The sequence below is a fragment of the Salmo trutta genome, chromosome 11 (assembly GCF_901001165.1).
Source record: "Salmo trutta chromosome 11, fSalTru1.1, whole genome shotgun sequence".
In the NCBI taxonomy this organism is placed as follows: domain Eukaryota; kingdom Metazoa; phylum Chordata; class Actinopteri; order Salmoniformes; family Salmonidae; genus Salmo; species Salmo trutta.
In genome coordinates, this window is record NC_042967.1 from 19905823 (window position 1) to 19925064 (window position 19242).

Consider the following 19242-nt stretch of genomic DNA (forward strand, 5'->3'; position numbering starts at 1 on the left):
CTAGTTACGAGGCAAGGTCTGGATTTTACTCAGATCCAATTTAGACAACTAACTTCACATTTCATCTTAAAAAAATATATACATTCTCTTTGATCTGGACATTTTCCACACAATGTACAGTAAATATCAAGTACATGTTGTGAAACTCTTCTAGTTATAATGTTTTCATTATAACATCGTCATTTAACTTTTAATAACAAAAACAACATTTTCATATTCCATCTGTCGTCATTACTACCATTTTGTCTGATGAAACATATTGTCCAAAAGTCCATTTATTGCATGTTACTGTTCTGAGGTAGGTTGTCCATAGGCCCATCATACATTCCATTCCTCCAAAGGGATTTTGTCTGCTGCTTTAAGATTTACAATGGGCAGGAGGTGTCATAAATCCCCCACCTCCATACCTCTCGATCTCTTCCCCAACTGATGGGTGTGAGAGATATCTCTGTGGGATTATGGTCCACGGTAAGTAACCTGACCCGAACAGGCCGGTCATGACAGGTGATATACAGAAGATGGCCCTATTTGGTAAAAGACCAAGTCCATATTATGGAAAGAACAGCTCAAATAAGCAAAGAGAAACAAAGTGTGTCATTACTTTAAGACCTGAAGGTCAGTCAATCCAGATAATGTCAACAACTTTGAAAGTTTCTTCAAATGCAGTCTCAAACACCATCAAGCGCTATGATGAAACTTGCTCTCATATGGACCGCCACAGGAAAGGAAGACCCAAAGTTACCTTTGCTGCAGAGGATAAGTTCAAAGCAAAGAAACCACTACTAAAGGACACCAATAATGTGTAACAACACCTGCACAGGATCGGTACATCCGAACATTACAATTTTTTCAATTTAACCTTTATTTAACCAGGTAGGCCAGTTGAGAACAAGTTCTCATTTACAACTGCGACCTGGCCAAGAACAAGCAAAGCAGTGCGACAAACTGAGTTACACATGGGATAAACAAAAGTACAGTCAATAACACAATAGAAAAATCTATATACACTGTGTGCAAATGGAGTAAGGAGGTAAGGAAATAAATAGGCCATAGTAGCGAAGTAATTACAATTTAGCAAATTAACACGAGTGATAGATGTGCAAGTAGAAATACTGGTGTGCAAAAGAGCAAAAAAATAAAAACATCACACCTGTGGGACAGGTACAGGATGGCAACAACAACTGCCCGAGTTACACCAGGAACACACACCAGGAACACAATCCCTCCATCAGTGCTCAGACTCTCCACAATAGGCTGAGAGAGGCTGGACTGAGGGCTTGCAGGCCTGTCGTAAGACAGCTCCTCACCAGACATCACCGGCAACAACGTCGCCTATGGGCACAAATCCACCGTCGCTGGACTAGACAGGACTGACAAAAAGTGGTCTTTACTGACGAGTCGCAGTTTTGTCTCACCAGGGATGATGGTCGGATTCGCGTTTATCGTCGAAGGAATGAGCCTTACACCGAGGCCTGTACTCTGGAGCGGGATTGAGTTGGAGGGTCCGTCATGGTCTGGGGTGGTGTGTCACAGCATTATCGGACTGAGCTTGTTGTCATTGCAGGCAATCTCAACGCTGTGCGTTACAGGGAAGGACAACCTCCTCCCTCATGTGGTACCCTTACTGCAGGCTCATCCTGACATGACCCTCCAGCATGACAATGCCACCAGCCATACTGCTTGTTCTGTGCGTGACTTCCTGCAAGACAGGAATGTCAGTGTTCTGCCATGGCCAGCGAAGTGCCCGGATCTAGAAACCCCCCCAGAAATGTCCGGGAACTTGCAAGTGCCTTGGTGGAAGAGTGGAGAAACATCTCACAGCAAGAACTGGCAAATCTGGTTCAGTCCATGAGGAGGAGATGCACTGCAGTACATAATGCAGCTGGTGGCCACACCAGAAACTTAGTGACTTTTGATTTTGACCCCCCCCCCCCCTTTTTGTTCAGGGACACTTCCATTTCCGTTAGTCACATGTCTGTGGAACTTGTTCAGTTTATGTCTCAGTTTAGTCTTATGTTCATACAAATATTTACACATGTTAAGTTTGCTGAAAATAAATGCAGTTGACAGTGAGAGGACGTTTCTTTTTTTGCTGAGTTTATATACAGAAATGTCATTTGAGAAAAGGTCAAATGAAACAAAATGCAGCTAGTTCGCAATCTTTCCAGCTTCAGTTTGAAGTGATTGCGTTAGCTGTGTTGTTAGCTAGCTCCCCTGAACAACAGTGTCCTGAAGAGTGAACATATTTTCGATGCCAGGCGAAATTGCGCCTCATTAGCTCATTGTTATCAATATATCTAAATAAATGTCACTAGAAATCAGTTTATTCAAATGTGGCTACTTACTGCAGCTGTTTTTCTGGTTGCACTTTTTGACGTGGCTGTAAGTTATCCCTTGCTAGCTAGCTAGCCAACTACGGCTAAGAACGTTGCCAGCAGGTATGGCAATGGAACACTTAGAGCGAACAACTGGATTGTGTCCATGGATACAGAACAAAAAGACTGAACGACTGGGTCACTTCTCTGAAACCGAACCAATAGAACGAACGACCAGCCGGCTTTGGTAGCAACCCTAGATTGGTGTCGGAACTATATCTTGTGGAAGGATGAAAATTAGTATGAATAAATTCATCAAAATAACAATTAAAATATGTAAATCATTATTTGAATATGTTGTTAACCTGTTTTTATAAAGGTTATAATACCCAGAAAGCTGGTGTTTGACATGGGCCTAACAACACCCGTGCCAATATATCCTCAACACTGGCATCTCTGGCATTCACATAATGAACATAAATGGAATCTGGGATACCAACACTATTTTTATTAGTAACGGTTGGCATTTCATTTTCCTGCTGTACTGAAACTGAACTGTGACCCCCCCCCAACACTGCAATACGTACCTAACCGTGGGTTTGGTGAACCGTTACACTCCTAGTATGTAGATCAATGGTAACCACTATACGGCTAGATTATAAAATGTGTTAGAGGTGAACTCAGCCAAATCAATGGTGGAGGCAAGTGCATTTTGTTGTTATGCCACTCCTCGTCATGGCATGATGGCTTAAAAAGTTGTAGAAAAAGATGGTTGATTGACAGCCTGAAACCACATTAGTTGGATTGTTTCTAAGGTGTCAGTGATTTTTATTTTTGTGATTTCATGTTTTAAAGACTTTTCACAACAACAACAAAAAATTTAATTGTTTTCCTTCCTTGTAAGGACATTCTGGTGACTTGTCAGGTCTAGGAAAACCCACACACACACCAACAAACAGAACAGTTAAAACAAACACAACAGCCAAAGTCTCAGTGATGACCCTGCTCCTTCCTCCATCTTCTCTTTCATCGCTCAGTGGAGTCTAAGCGAAGGAGGACATCTCAGGAGGAGAGAGAGGAGGAGACGGCGAGGAGGAAGATGAAGATGGAACCCCTCTTTTATAAAGACTACAGCATCCCCCCTTTCAACCCTGACAGACCTGTCGGTGAGACTCAAATGATGCTGCTTTTGACAGTTAACTAATTGTTGAAATTGATTAGGGTAGTTCTAATGATAAACTAGTCAAGCTTATCTATTATCAGAATACTGTGTGTGTGTGTGTGTGTTTACCTCGGCCCCAGTATTAACCCCATCATTAGTATATTTTAAATCTAGTTTTGTTTCTGGTCTGTTTGGTCATTATCAGGAATGGAGTTTCTGGTCCCCAAGTCAGGCTTCTTCTGCAAGGTGTGTTCTAAGTTCTACAGCGGAACTGACGAGGCCGAGAAGAACCACTGCAAGACCCTCAAACACCATCAGAACCTTGAGGTGAGAACCCAAAACAACCAATCAGCCTCAACACTGACAAGTCAACCTCCAATCAGAAAGAACATTTTGACAATCGGGGATGGGGTCAATTCCATTGAGTAAATTCAGTTGGCAAAACAAATTTTGAATTTCATTTTGCTTCCTGAATTGAAACTTTAAATTATTTTTTGAAAATATTGCTTTTATTGTCCAGGTGTTATGTGTTTGATTATTAATACATTGATACTCAGGAGTGGGGAATGAGATGAAGGAATGTGTCTGGTCATGGAAACCATCCCCAGACAGGCTTAAGTTTGGCAGCAGTGGCTGTCTCTCGTGGAACCCTTATGTTCCGCATATGAATCCACATTATCTAGTAACAAAGATACTCATGATTGTCTTTTTATTCTTCTACAGAAATCCCTGGAGAAGTGGAGAGTAAAGAAAGACTGACTCTCCATGATGAGATGAAGAGTTAAATATTGACTGGATGTGACCCAACCACTGACTGACTGATTCATTCCTGTCTTAACTCTTTTCCCACTTCTTGTTTTTGTTTTTCTTCCCCATGGGTCCAATCTCCCTCTCACACTCACAACTATAACTGTTTCATTTTGTTAGTTATTTCCCCATGATATAGAAGAGAAGTGATTCAATAGAGAGAAATTAAAGTAGAAACCAGTGTACAATGAAAATAAAGTGTTTTATTCAATCACTGTGTCTGTTTTGTAATTGAAACCATTCTTTGAAGACATGTTTACCAGAGTAATCTTTTACCCTTATTCAATACAACTTTATTCATCCCTCCAGGGCAAACCTGTCTATCTACTTATGCAGCATCCTGATTTGAATACTGTTAGTTCAGCAGTGTGGTTTCCCCTGGATGTCCATGTGCACCAAGAGAAATGTACTGATTTCCATGTTCAACTCATGCATGGACCATTAGCTTCCCCCAGCAATAGCACAGCTAGCCACTGTGCTAAAACGGCTAACCTCCTTTTAACATGGAAATATATTAGACTTGGCTTTAGTTAAATTTATCGTGCTCTTTTATATACAGTAGCTATTTCAAATCTATACATTCCAATGACTCACTACTTCACTGCAACAGTTGATTTCTGTGAAAGAGAATTCTGTCAATATAAATGCATTAAAACAAACAATACGTGTGTTGTATTTATCTGACAACGATGAGACAGCCAATAGGGAGGAGGTCAGAGAACTGGCAGTGGTGCCAGGACAACCTCTCAATGTGAGCAAGACAAAGGAGCTGATAGTGGACTATAAGAAAAGGAGGGACGAACAGGCCCCTATTAACATCGACGGGTCTGAAGTGGAGCAGGTTGAGAGTTTCAAGTTCCTTGGTGTCCACATCACCAACAACGAACATGGTCCATACACACCAAGACTGTTGTAAAGAGGGAATGACCACCTCTTCCACCTCAGGAGACTGTAAAGATTATGCATGGGTCCCCAGATCCACAAAAAGTTCTACAGCTGCACCATCAAGAACATCCTGACAGGTTGCATTGTCTGATAGTGATCAAACAGACCAGTACATCACTGGGACCAAGCTTCCTGCCATCCAGGACCTATATATTAGGTGATGTCAGAGGAAGGCACAAACAATTGTCAAAGACTCCAGTCAACCAAGTCATAAACTATTCTCTCTGCTACTGCATGGCAAGCGGTACCGGAGCACTAAGTATAGGACTGAATGTCTCCTTAACAGCTTCTACCCCCAAGCCATAAGACTGCTGAACAACTAAACTAATCAAATGGCCACCCGGACTATTTACATTTATCCCCCACCTTTTGTTTTTATGCTACTGCTCATTGTCTATGCATTCACTTCACAAATTACCTTGATTAACCTATACCACTGCACATTCGACCCCCCCCCCCCCTGTATATAGCCTCGTTATTATGTACATTTCTTGTGTTACAGTACAGTTACAGATTGATTAGATTTAAAAAACAACATTTACTTTAGTTTATTTAAAATATTTACTAACTATTTCCTGAACAGCATGGTTGGTTAAGGGCTTGTAAGTAAGCATTTCACGGTAAGGTCTACACCTGTTGTATTCTGTGCATGTGACAAATAAAATTTGATTAATTACATTTTGATACCTTAACAGAATGTTTTAATAAGATTGTAGCCTAGGCCTACTCTGCTGACTGACAATAGAGCAGTAAAAACAACCTTGTCTTGAATGCAACCATGTTATCAAAAGTATTTCTTTGTATTATAGCTAACCCATCAAACCCTTTTCATAACCTTAACCTAATTCTCAAACTGCTACGTTAATTCTCATAACCTGCTACGAAAGTCAAATATAACATTAATTAGACAAAAGTTGAATCCCTTCAAGCCATGACCATGAAAAGGGAAGAAAAGTTGTACAATATGATGTCCATATAGCCTGGAGGAGGTAATTATTGTCACACAAAAAAACAGTGGCACTGGCCCAATGATATTTTGTTGACAACTGTGTTTATGACAATGTATTGACATTATAGCATAGGATAAAGGCCTCAATGGGATAGGACAACCTGCTGTGTTGACTATTGGTTCTTCCAGCCCAACAATTAAGAGCCCTGACAGTATAGGTGACCTGAAGCAGTGATATTCTAATGTCAGGTGTGCTTTTCATTTGTTTATGTACTGTAGGTTTGCCAGCTGACCTCTATCAAGACACCCATGACGACTGTATTCCCACTGTGAAGATGAGCAATGCTGCAGCAACATCAGCTTCTACTTCTACTACTTTGTCTTGTTCCAGTTTTGAAAGGTAACACCCCTCAGTTATACAAGATGGTTTGGTCCATCTGAATGATTCTGTTGTGCCATTTCAATAGAGAGCACCTTCACCTTGTCATGAAAAAAAGCCCCATTTAAAAATATACTGAACAAAAATAAGCAACAATTTAAAAGATTTTACATTTTCAGCTTCCAGGATTTGTTTACAGATCCTTGTGACATTTGGCCATGCAATATCATGCTGAAACATGAGGTGATTGCAGCGGATGAATGGCACTACATTGGGCCTCAGGATCTTGTCACTGTATCTGTGCATTCAAATGGCGATCGCTAAAATGCAGTTGTGTTCATTGTCCATAGTTTATGCCTGCCCATACCATAACCCCACCGCCACCACGGGGCACTCTGTTCACAATGTTGACATCAGCAAACCGCTCACCCACACAACGCCATACACGTGGTCTGCGGTTGTGAGGCCGGTTGGATGTACTGCCAAATTCTCTAAAACAACGTTGGAGGCGGCTTACATTAGAGAAATTAACATTCAATTCTCTGGATTGATTTCAAGCTCCCTCAAAACTTGAGACATCTGTGGCATTGTGTTGTGTGACAAAACTGCACATTTTAGAATGGCCTTTTATTGTCCCCAGCACAATGTTCACCTGTGTAATGATCGTGCTGTTTCATCAGCTTCTTGATATGCCAAACATGTCAGGTAGATGGATTATCTTGGCAAATAGATAATGCTCACTAACAGGGATATAAACACATTTGTGCACACATTTGAGAGAAAACGCATTTTGTGTTTCTGGAAAATTGAAGGGATGTTTCATTTCAGCTCATGAGACATGGCACCAACACTTTACAGGTTGCGTGCATATTTTTGTTCAGCAACATGGAAAAGACTATTGTTTATATTGTAAACATACTGTCATTTAATAAGTCTATATTGTTTTATGGGTGAAATTAATGAAAAGTACTTTGTGTCATCTCTGCTTTGTCTTGACCCACTGAATACAATGCATTGCTTATAGCCCAACTCTTTTTTTAATGTATTTTACATTTGAAACACATTTAGTATAGACAATGTAGTTGTTGTGGTAGTCTTATGCAAACCATCTTCATTATTACAGTGGCACCTCCCAGCTCATTTGAGTTAGCCTTCACAAAAAGTTCATGTAGCAAGCTAGCTAATAATAACTACATAGGTTATCATTTTCAAAGTATATTTACTTACTTGAATAGGTTTCCCCACTGCCTCATTTTTCTGGGTTCTTAGAAAAACTAAATAATGGGAAATCTTCCCTAAGTTTGGTGCGTTTGCTCGATGAATTGTCACACAACTGCAAGCCCTCTATAGGTGCTGTCACTTAAAACCTGTTAAGGTATAGGGGGCAGTATTTTCACGGCCGGATGAAAAACGTACCCAAATTAAACGGCCTACTACTCGGGCTCAGAAACTAGGATATGCATATTATTAGTAGATTTGGATAGAAAACACTCTGAAGTTTCTAAAACTGTTTGAATGATGTCTGTGAGTATAACAGAACTCATATGGCAGGCAAAAACCTGAGAAAAATCCAACCAGGAAGTGTGAAATCTGAAACTTGTAGTCTTTCAGACCATTTTCTATTGAAACTACAGTGTCTGTGGGGTAAATTTGCACTTCCTAAGGCTTCCACTAGATGTCAACAGTCTTTACAAAGTTGTTTGAGTCTTCCATGGTGAATTTTGACCGAATAACAGCCGATTCAAGCAGTGGACTAGCTGAGGTCATGTAGTTAGTTCATGCGCATTCACGCATGGCTAGCATTTTTTATTTTTCTCCTGTAATGAATATTGTCCGGTTGGAATATTATTGATTATTTATGTTAAAAACACCCTAAGGTTTGATTGTAAACATCGTTTGACATGTTTCTACAAACGGTAATGGAACTTTTGAGCTTTTCGTCTATTGATTTGCGCCCCCGCCTCATGCCTTTGGAATAGTGTTCTGGACGCGCCAACAAAACGGAGGTATATGGACATAAATGATGGACTTTATCGAACAAATGAACATTTCTTGTGGAATTGGGAATCCTGCGAGTGCATTCCGCCGAAGATCAGCAAAGGTAAGGAAATATTTATAACACTAATTCAGAGTTTTGTTGATGCCATGACCTGGTGGGTAGCTGTATAGCTTGCATTGATGGCTGAGTGCCATACTCAGAATATTGAACAATGTGCTTTCTCTGTAAAGTTATTTTGAAATCTGACACAGCGGTTGCATTAAGAAGTAGTATATCTATAATTCTTTAAATAATTGTTATATATTTTGTCAACGTTTATGATGAGTATTTCTGTAAATTGATGTGCACATTCACCGGAACATCAAGCGCCAATGTAAAATGCTGTTTTGGATATAAATATGAACTTGATCGAGCAAAACATACATGTATTGTGTAACATGATGTCCTAGGGGTGTCATCTGATGAAGATCGTCAAAGGTTAGTGCTTCATTTTAGCTGTATTTCGGGGTTTTGTGACACATCTCCTTGCTTGGAAAATGGCTGTGTGGTTATTTTTGTCTATGTACTGTCCTAACATAATCTAATGTTTTGCTTTCGCTGTAAAGCCTTTTTGAAATCGGACAATGTGTCGGACAATCCGCTAGCGGAAAGTCCGTCCTCAACAGGTTTTAAGCCTTGTTTACATTGGCATTTTGAAGTGACTCAAATCTGATTCAAATATGTTCTTTTTACTGCAGTCTGAACAGCCAAAATGAACATGTAATCAGATATTTCAAGCCACATTTCAAACGACCTTCTTAGGTGGTTTGAAATCAGATACAAATCGGATTCCTGGCCTTTTGTTGCCCTTAAGTACTTTTTACTGTTATTTGGCGTATCTACTTGCTTGCTAGCTACTCTGTTGACAGCTTTGACAAGAACAGTGGTATCTAACTGTGCTTGTTAATTGTTTACAAACAAATTAGTGAATGTGCTAGAAAGTTGACTGTTGTGGCTAGCAAAAAATACTAGTTTTCAAGTTTTTATTAGTAATTTTTTTATTTCACCTTTATTTAACCAGGTAGGCCAGTTGAGAACAAGTTCTCATTTACAACTGCGACCTGGCCAAGATAAAGCAAAGCAGTGAGTCAAAAAACAACACAGAGTTACACATGGGATAAACAAACGTACAGTCAAAAACACAATAGAAAAATCTGTATACAGTGTGTGCAAATGAAGTAAGGAGGTAAGGGAATAAATAGGCCATGGTAGCGTTGGATCATATTTGGTTGGATCATCTTATCCTTTGATAATTTAAAAGTGTTCTTACACTATGAGTTTGTACATTCAAAGCAACTGGGAAAAGTCCATGGAAGGCGTTGTTGTCACCTTAGTTTATTACATAACTTCTGAGATATAGGAAGCACAAGCACCAATCAGCCTACACCACTGTGCACACGCCAGTCATTATTATGACAACGAGTGTAGCCATGTCAGCAAATGACTGCTGTCTGAACACACATGTCCAACTTGGTCACTTGTAACTTGCTATTTGGACAGTCAGTAAAATAAAACTGATTTGAGCATCAAAGCATGCAGTGTGAACAAGACTTTCCTAAACCTCCTCAATCAATCATAGACTGTGTATCATTAGGTCCCGTCAAGCACAATCATTTGCATAGGTGTAATGACCTGCTGCACCTGTTTGTGACTCAACAGGTGTACAAACTGGGACTAATAGACTTGACTTGTGTTCAGGTCACACCAAATGGAAATTGTTTTGAATGGGGTTAAACAACAAAGATGAGCATTCCCATTGGATTAGGGTAGGAATCATGTCCTCCATTTCAATCCATTTTGCCCCTGTTGTGTTGTGTCTGTTGTGTATGAACCAGCATTCAGTTCTTGATGGACACAGACTTTCCAATACAGAGAAGAACTCCATCAGTCAAAGTTTGAAATTGTTATTTTTCCTCTTTAACATCAGTATTGTTGCAGGAGAAGAAGTATTCAGTTCACTTCTGAGGTTTTCCCCTTTGTTGTCCGTACAATATCTGGAATTCTGAGACATTTCAATTCTGCATGGTATAGTTTAGGCATGTTTGTTATGAATATCTTACTGGAATTAGTATTTTCAATTGGTATTTAAAAAACATATTTTGTATGAGTTTTATACATTTATCTCTCTGTCTCTCTCACACAGTGATCCTTGGGACATCAAAGCTGGTACTTCCAAACTGATCTTGGTAAAAATAAAAAGATGAACTCTTCCAACCATTCCTCTGTCCTCTCTGGCTATGCGGAAACCGATTCCTCTATCGGCACTGCCTGCTATGCAGTCAATCTCATCCTCAGTCTCCCCACCAATGTCTACGTGGCTGATAGTGACGGAGCGGGAGAAACGATGGCCTCAGAGTTCTTCGCTCTCAACCTGGCCGTATCTGAGATCCTCTACTGCCTGTGTTCTGTCTTCTTCTTTGTCCATATACACCTCCCTGTCCCCCCTCTCACAGCTCTATTAACATTCTGTGGTGGTTTTCTCATCTTTGGTCGGACCCTGTTCCAGTGCTGTATATGTTTTGAACGCTACCTGGCGGTGGTCCACCCTGTTGTCTTCCTGAAGTACAAACTCCTCAGATACAAAGTGGCATGTTCTGGGATAGTCTGGTTGGTTGTGATCGGGTTCTGTCTTACTTTTATGCTGGCAAAGAGCCTAAATGTTATATATTTCGTGGGTTTGGGTGAAATTCTGTTCTTCATTTCATTCATGTTATTTTGCTGCCTCTCAGTTCTCAGGGTTCTGAAACATCCAGGGCCGGGGGAAGGGGAGAGGGAGGGGACAAATAACATGAAGATGAGGGAGTTTAAGATCATTTTGATTATCATGGTGGCTATGATGGTGAACTACCTCCCATGGGTAATGATTTTACCTTTCATTGGAATATTAGATTTGGGGCAGTTCCTTTCAGCCATGTATGTTTGTGTCTTCATCAGCCTGTGGGATTGTACAGCCCCTCCTCTACCTCCACAGGGCTGGGAAACTGCCCTGTATCAGAGGTCTTTAAGAGAGTTGATACTCAAAGTTTCACCTTATACAGATTGCCAGTTGTAACCTGTTTGTTTCCACCTGATAATTGATAGCTTGTAAAGAGGTTGATAGTTGTTGATGCTCTGGCAAAAATATGTTTGTGTTTTGATAAGGGTTGCAAAAGTACGGTAATTTCCCCTAAATTCCCAGGTTTTCCCGAAATCCTGTTTGGAAGATTCCTGGCATGAGAAAGGAATAAGCAGGAAATCCTGAATTTTGCATGCCTTGGTTTGATTTATTCCCTCTTACATGGGAAGATTACCTATCGATCTTCTTGCTTCACATTGTAACTTTATGTATGAAAGCTATTTAATATTGAGATGGAACGATAAGACTTACTTTGTACATGGGTTAAGTCTTGTGTATTTCATGTTTACACATTTTTTTAAATTTTTTGAATCCTTCACATTTAATAAATATGTGTGTAGAATGACTCATGTAGCTGTTTTTTTCTTTATGTAGAGCAGAGAAAATCAGCCAGTGATACATTCAGAAAATGATTTAAAAAAAATTGCATACACATTTGGGTCTCTTAGATGGGTCTGGGTCCAGTCAGGGAGTCCAATTTACAGTAGCTATTACAGTGAAATAATACCATGCTATTGTTTGAGGAGAGTGCACAGTTATGAACTTTAAAAGTGATTTATAAACCAATTAGGCACATTTGGGCTGTATTGATACAACATTTTGAACATAAATGCAATGGCTCTTTGAATCAGTCTAAAACGTTGCACATACACTGCTGCCTTCTAGTGTAAAACATCTAAATTGTGCCTAACCTGGAATGTTACATTTTGGCCTCTCTCTTGCATTTCAAAGATGATACAATTTAATTTTTAAAATTTCTTTCAAATGGTGTCAAGAATATGTATATCCTTGCTTGAGGTCCTGAGCTATAGGCAGTTAGATTTGGGTATCACATTTTAGGCGGAATTTGAAAAAAATTGTCCGATCCTTAAGAGGATTTTCACTGACTTGCCTAGTTAAATAAAGGTTAAATAAAATAAATAAATACAGTCAGGTGCCCAGTTTCGCTTGCTCATATGCTTTCACCAGTGAGCTACATTCAGCCTTAACAATTTAAGGAAAATGATGAAACACAGAAGAGAAGAAAATATGAACTATGTTATGTTTTTATTTTTTATTGTTCAGTCTTTTGGGGAAGCCTGACTTCTCTTGGCATCCATGAATACACTCTTCTGTTTGAATTTTAGGTCGAAGGCAGTCTGAAACAGCACACAGGTGTTTAGGAAGGAAGGCAGGGGGACAGGCAGTGGGGCAGGCAGGGGGACAGACGGGGCAGACCGTCCTCTTGTCGGGGCTCTGGTCTGCAGGTATGATCCTGTTTTGTTTGTTCCTTTGTAGGTTTACTTAGTTTCCACTCAGTCATGTTCACACACACAGATTCATGCATCCATGCACTTTACATTCACCTTACATTATGACATTTCCACACCTCATTCCTTTTTCTTTGTTTAGAGTTAATAGTTTGGTTTATAATAAAGAACCTTTTGATTGGCCTATACCTGTTGTTCATGTCCCCTCATTTTTGCCACAGGCTATGAGCCGGCCTGTGACAAGTGGGGGCTCATCTGTAAGTTAAAGTTAATTGTACTTTAGTCTTTAGTATTTTAGTTTACTTTAACGTTTTGTCATAGTTGGTTAAGGCTTTGTCTAGATTGTCTTTGCTTTATTGATACGTTTGTTTATTTGTAATTTGGTTTTATAGTTAACTTGGGTTAGTTTAGTTCAGATTGCCAATTTTTTTGTTTGATGGGATGTTTTGGTTTGGCCAATATTGTTGGAGAGAGTGTTGAGGGCATGTGCTCTTTTGGTTCAGTTAGCTTGGTAGCTAAATTTGGTTAACAATTCACTCTGGGTTTTTCTGGGTTTTTGTTCAAGTGGGAGTCCTTATCAGCGAGTGTCAATAGGAGGCTCGTGGTGTTTTTGTTTTAGGTGGCAGTGAACGTGGGTAGAGCTTCCCTTTTCCCCTACATCGGCCCGGGAGCACCTCTGTGGTTATGGGGGGGCCGCCAGTTTCTGGTTGTCTTTTCCACTCCACTGGTTTTGTATGCATAAAACCCCACCACATGTGACTGCACGAAGACCAGGGCCAGTTAGTTAGTTTTTGGAGGATAGTGGGGTGTGGTTCCTGTCCTTGAACCCAGACTGACAGCAGGTGAGTTGTGTCTTTTTTTTGGAGCATTTGTAATAGTTGTATTGGTTGAGGAAAATGTCTTCCATTCTGAGTAGTTTTGTTTCAAACTCCTTCAGAGGTAGCCTTAGAGTTGTGTACTAAGGAGCAGTTAATTGAAATTGCTGAACATTATCGGATTGAGATTGTTGATTAAAACAAATAGAGACTGTTAAAGCTAAATTAAAGCAGGGTCTTAAGGAAATAGGTGTTTTTCAGGGTCAGTCTGCTAGTAGTGAGGGTACAAGTTCAGTCTAGTCCTTCATTAACTTTTGAGCAGCAGAGGGAGCTGTTGCAAATGCAATTGGAGATAGCATTTCTCAATCGCTCTAATAGACCAAAAGAATTACCAGTTTGATGTTTCACAGAATCTTCATTTGTTGCCTAAATTTGATGAGTCAGATCCAGACACATACTTTGCTTTATTTGAGCGTATTGCGGAAGCTAGAGCTTGATCAGATTTGGACATGACTATGTTGTTGCAATGTGTACTTACAGGTAAAGCACGTGAGGCTTTTGCAGCACTGAGTGTAGGGTGAATGTAAAGTGCATGGATGCATGAATCTGTGTGTGTGAACATGACTGTGGCTCAGTTGGTAGATCATGGTGTTTGCAACGCCAGCATGGTGTGTGCAAAGCCAGGGTTGTGGGTTCGATTCCCACTGGGGGGCAGTATAAAACATTTTTATGAAATGGATGCATTCACTACTGTAAGTTGCTCTGGATAAGAGCGTCTGCTAAATGACTAAAATGCCGTGACACCCCCTCCTTAAAATGAGTGTCCCACCCTCAACCCAAATTACAACCCAACATATTTAAAACAATCCAAAATTCCCCTAAAAACAAAACGGATACCAGTCCCAGCTCCTAGCAGTAGCCCCGTGTCCCCTAGCTGACTGTCCGTCCACAAACTCAGCAGCCCTGGTAGCTGGGGAACAATTTAAGAGAAAAGAGGCGCAGACAGCCCGCAGGGGTCAGCAGAGAGAAAATACAAACTAGGCTAAAGGAGCACGGGACAGAGCATCAGCAATGATATTATCCTTACCACTAATGTGTCTAATATCGAGGTTGAATGGTTGCAAGAACAAAACCCAACGCATCAGGCGCTGGTTGGGATTTTGCAGGGACTTCAGAAAAACAAAAGGGGATGTGGTCAGTGAACACAGTTAAAGGGGTTAAACCAGAACCAACATAGACCTTGAAGTGCTGTAAAGCCCAAATGAGACCTAAAACCTCCTTTTCAATTACAGAATAGCTTTGCTGATACTTCTTAAATTTCCGAAAAGAAACTGACTGGACACTCAACATTGTCATCATTTTCCTGGAGAAGCACAGCCCCAGCACCGATTTGACTGGCGTCTTCCTGCAATTTGAAAGGTTTCCCAAAATGTGGTGCTACCAACACGGGTGCCAAACACAAAAGAGCCTTAACTGCATCAAATGCCTCTTGACACTGGGTGGACTAATAAATTCGCTCTCTCTCGCTCTCGCTCTCTCTCGCTCTCTCTCGTTCTCGATACTGACCGGAGCTGTAGGGACAATGACTTCAGAGTTCTTCTCTCTCAACCTGGCCGTGTCTGAGATCGTCTTCTGCTTGTTTTTCTATCTTGTATTTTATCTGGCTACACCATCCCACAATCGTTGTCTTGTACATCATGGTATTTTCTTACGGTTTTCTAATGACAAGCTGTCCATTTTTCCAGTGCTGTACTGTGTAGAGCACTACCTGGCAGTGGTCCACCATGTTGTCTACCTGAAGTACAAACCCCTGAGATACAGGGTGAGGTGTTGTCTGGCTGATGGTGCTTGGATCCTGTCTGTTCTTTATGTTTGGGAGTGAAACATATTCATTCTTTTATGTTTACTGGGGTGAGGTTCTGATGTTTTTGTTTTGGCTATCCTGCTGTCTCTCAGTTCTCAGGGCTCTGAAATGTCCCGGGGAGGGGACAAATAACATGAAGATGAGGGCCTTCAAGATCATTTTGATTATAATGTTGTCTAGGGTGGTGAATTATCTTCCATATGAGGTAACTCTACCTTTAAAAGCTTGTTTGAATGCTGGTGAGGTTTTGTTAGCCTTAAACATTTGTTTGACCATCAATGTGATTACTGGGTTGGTGCAGCCCTTCCTACCTCCACAGGGCTGGGAAACTGTCCTGTTTCAGAGCACTCTAAGAGATAATAGAGGCTAGATAATTGGCTTGATGTAGTCCACCTGAATCCAAGGGTGAATTTTGTAGTAAAGGTTAAATAAAAATTGAATTCTTAATTGTTAACTAGCTACAGCATGTATTTCATTGACAGACTTAACCTCTCTGGGCCAGTGGGACGCTTGCGTCCCACCTACTCAACAGCCAGTGGAATCCCGTGGCGCGTTATTCAAATACCTTAGAAATGCTATTACTTCAATTTCTCAAACATAAGACTATTTTACAGCATTTTAAAAACAAGACTCTCGTTAATCTAACCACACTGTCCGATTTCAAAAAGGCTTTACAACGAAAGCAAAACATTAGATTATGTCAGGAGAGTGCCCAGCCAGAAATAATCAGACACCCATTTTTCAAGCTAGCATATAATGTCACATAAATCCAAACCACAGCTAAATGCAGCACTAACCTTTTATGATCTTCATCAGATGACACACCTAGGACATTATGTTATACAATACATGCATGTCTGTTCAATCAAGTTCATATTTATATCAAAAAACAGCTTTTTACATTAGCATGTGACGTTCAGAAAAAGCATACCCCCCGCAAACTTCCGGGGAATTTACTAACAGTTTGCTAAATTACTCACGATAAACGTTCACAAAAAGCATAACAATTATTTTAAGAATTATAGATACATTACTCCTCTATGCACTCGATATGTCCGATTTTAAAATAGCTTTTCGGATGAAGCACATTTTGCAATATTCTAAGTACATAGCCCAGCCATCACGGGCTAGCTATTTAGACACCCACCCAGTTCAGCCTTCACCAAAATCACATTTCCTATAAGAAAAATGTTCTTACCTTTCCTGTTCTTCGTCAGAATACACTCCCAGGACTTCTACTTCAATAACAAATGTAGGTTTGGTCCCAAATAATCCATCGTTATATCCAAACAGCGACGTTTTGTTCGTGAGTTCTAGACACTATCAGAATGCTACATCACGGTCATGAGCATGGCGTATGGCGTGACAAAAAATGTCTAAATATTCCATTACCGTACTTCGAAGCATGTCAACCGCTGTTTAAAACCAATTTTTATGCCATTTATCTCGTAGAAAAGCGATAATATTCCGACCGGGAATCTGCAATGAGCCTAAACAGCCGAATGAAATTTCTCCACGGGGGCGAATCGTGCACGCGCCTCATTCAATGGTCCTCTGATCGGCCACTTACCAAAGGCGATAATCTGTTTCAGCCAGAGGCCGCCTCGTCATCGTTCAGGTTTTTCCCGGGTTCTGAGAGCCTATTGGAGCCCTAGGAATTGTCACGTTACAGCTAAGATCCTTACTTTTCAATAAACAGATGCAAGACGCACGACTCCTTGTCAGACAGGCCACTTCCTGCATGAAACCTTGTCAGGTTTTTGCCTGCCATAGGAGTTCTGTTATACTCACAGACACCATTCAAACAGTTTTAGAAACTTTAGGGTGTTTTCTATCCAAACCTGAACAATATTATGCATATTCTAGCTTCTGAGTTGGTGTAGGAGGCAGTTAAAAATGGGCACATATTTTTTCCAAAATTCTCAATACTGCCCCCTATCCCAAACAGGATAAAGGAGAGTCTTGTCTTTAAAATGGTGTAAAATAGTCATATGTTTGAAAAATTGAAGTTTTCAGATTTTCGAGGACTTTGTATTTCACGCCACGCCCATCATTGGATATTGGAGCAGTTGTTCCGCTAGCGGAACGTCTAGATGTAAGAGGTTAAAAGGTCATTTACCACCTTCACAAGTGCAGTCTCAGTGCTATGATGGGGTCTAAAAGCAGACCGAAGCGTTTCGTGTACATTGTTTGTCTTCAGGAAGGCAGTGAGTTGCTGCGCAACAGCTTTTTCAAAATGTTTTGAGAGGAATGGAAGATTCGATATAGGCCGATAGTTTTTTATAATTTCTGGGTCAAGATTTGGCTTTTTCAAGAGAGGCTTTATTACTGCCACTTTTAGTGAGTTTGGTACACATCCGGTGGATAGAGAGCCGTTTATTATGTTCAACATAGGAGGGCCAAGCACAGAAAGCAGCTCTTTCAGTAGTTTAGTTGGAATAGGGTCCAGTATGCAGCTTGAAGGTTTAGAGGCCATGATTATTTTCATCATTGTGTCAAGAGATATAGTACTAAAACACTTTAGTGTCTCCCTTGATCCTAGGTCCTGGCAGGGTTGTGCAGACTCAGGACAACGGAGCTTTAAAGAGGAATACGCAGATTTAAAGAGGAGTCCGTAATTTGCTTTCTAATGATCATGATCTTTTCCTCAAAGAAGTTCATGAATTCATCACTGCTGAAGTGAGAGCCATCCTCTCTTGGGGAATGCTGCTTTTTTGTTAACTTTGCGACAGTATCAAAAATAAATTTTGGATTGTTCTTATTTTCCTCAATTAAGTTGGAAAAATAGGATGATCGAGCAGCAGTGAGGGCTCTTCGACACTGCACGGTACTGTCTTTCCAAGCTAGTCGGAAGACTTCCAGTTTGGTGTGGCGCCATTTCCGTTCCAATTTTCTGGAAGCTTGCTTCAGAGCTCGTGTATTTTCTGTATACCAGGGAGCTAGTTTCTTATGACAAATGTTTTTTTAGGGGTGCAACTGCATCTAGGGTATTGCGCAAGGTTAAATTGAGTTCCTCGGTTAGGTGGTTAACTGATTTTTGTCCTCTGACATCCTTGGGTAGGCAGAGGGAGTCTGGAAGGGCATCAAGGAATCTTTGGGTTGTCTGAGAATTTATAGCACGACTTTTAATGCTTCTTGGTTGGGGTCTGAGCAGATTATTTGTTATAATAATAAAATGGTGGTCCGATTGTCCAGGATTATGAGGAAAAACATTAAGATCCACAACATTTATTCCACGGGACAAAACTAGGTCCAGAGTATGACTGTGGCAGTGAGTAGGTCCAGAGACATGTTGGACAAAACCCACTGAGTCGATGATAGCTCCGAAAGCCTTTTGGAGTGGGTCTGTGGACTTTTCCATGCGAATATTAAAGTCACCAAAAATTAGAATATTATCTGCGATGACTACAAGGTCCGATAGGAATTCAGGGAACTCAGTGAGGAACGCTGCATATGGCCCAGGAGGCCTGTAAACAGTAGCTATAAAAAGTGATTGAGTAGGCTGCATAGATTTCATGACTAGAAGCTCAAAAGACGAAAATGTTGTTGTTTTTTTTGGGGTAAATTGAAATTTGCTATCATAAATGTTAGCAACACCTCCGC

At 40.5% G+C, this 19242-nt stretch overlaps 1 protein-coding gene across 4 annotated transcripts in view; it reads left to right on the forward strand.

Annotated features, from left to right (window-relative positions):
- The window catches only part of LOC115202411 (zinc finger protein 638), a 51281-nt gene extending 46786 nt beyond the window's left edge, over window positions 1-4495 (forward strand). For all 4 annotated transcript variants that reach the window (XM_029766541.1, XM_029766542.1, XM_029766544.1 and 1 more), the window contains 3 exons: window positions 3353-3481; window positions 3683-3804; window positions 4201-4495. In XM_029766541.1, coding sequence (XP_029622401.1) covers window positions 3353-3481; window positions 3683-3804; window positions 4201-4236 — 287 coding nt within the window. In that variant the 3' untranslated portion in view covers window positions 4237-4495. The remainder of the gene's footprint in view (window positions 1-3352; window positions 3482-3682; window positions 3805-4200) is intronic.
- The last annotated feature ends 14747 nt before the right edge of the window (window positions 4496-19242 follow it).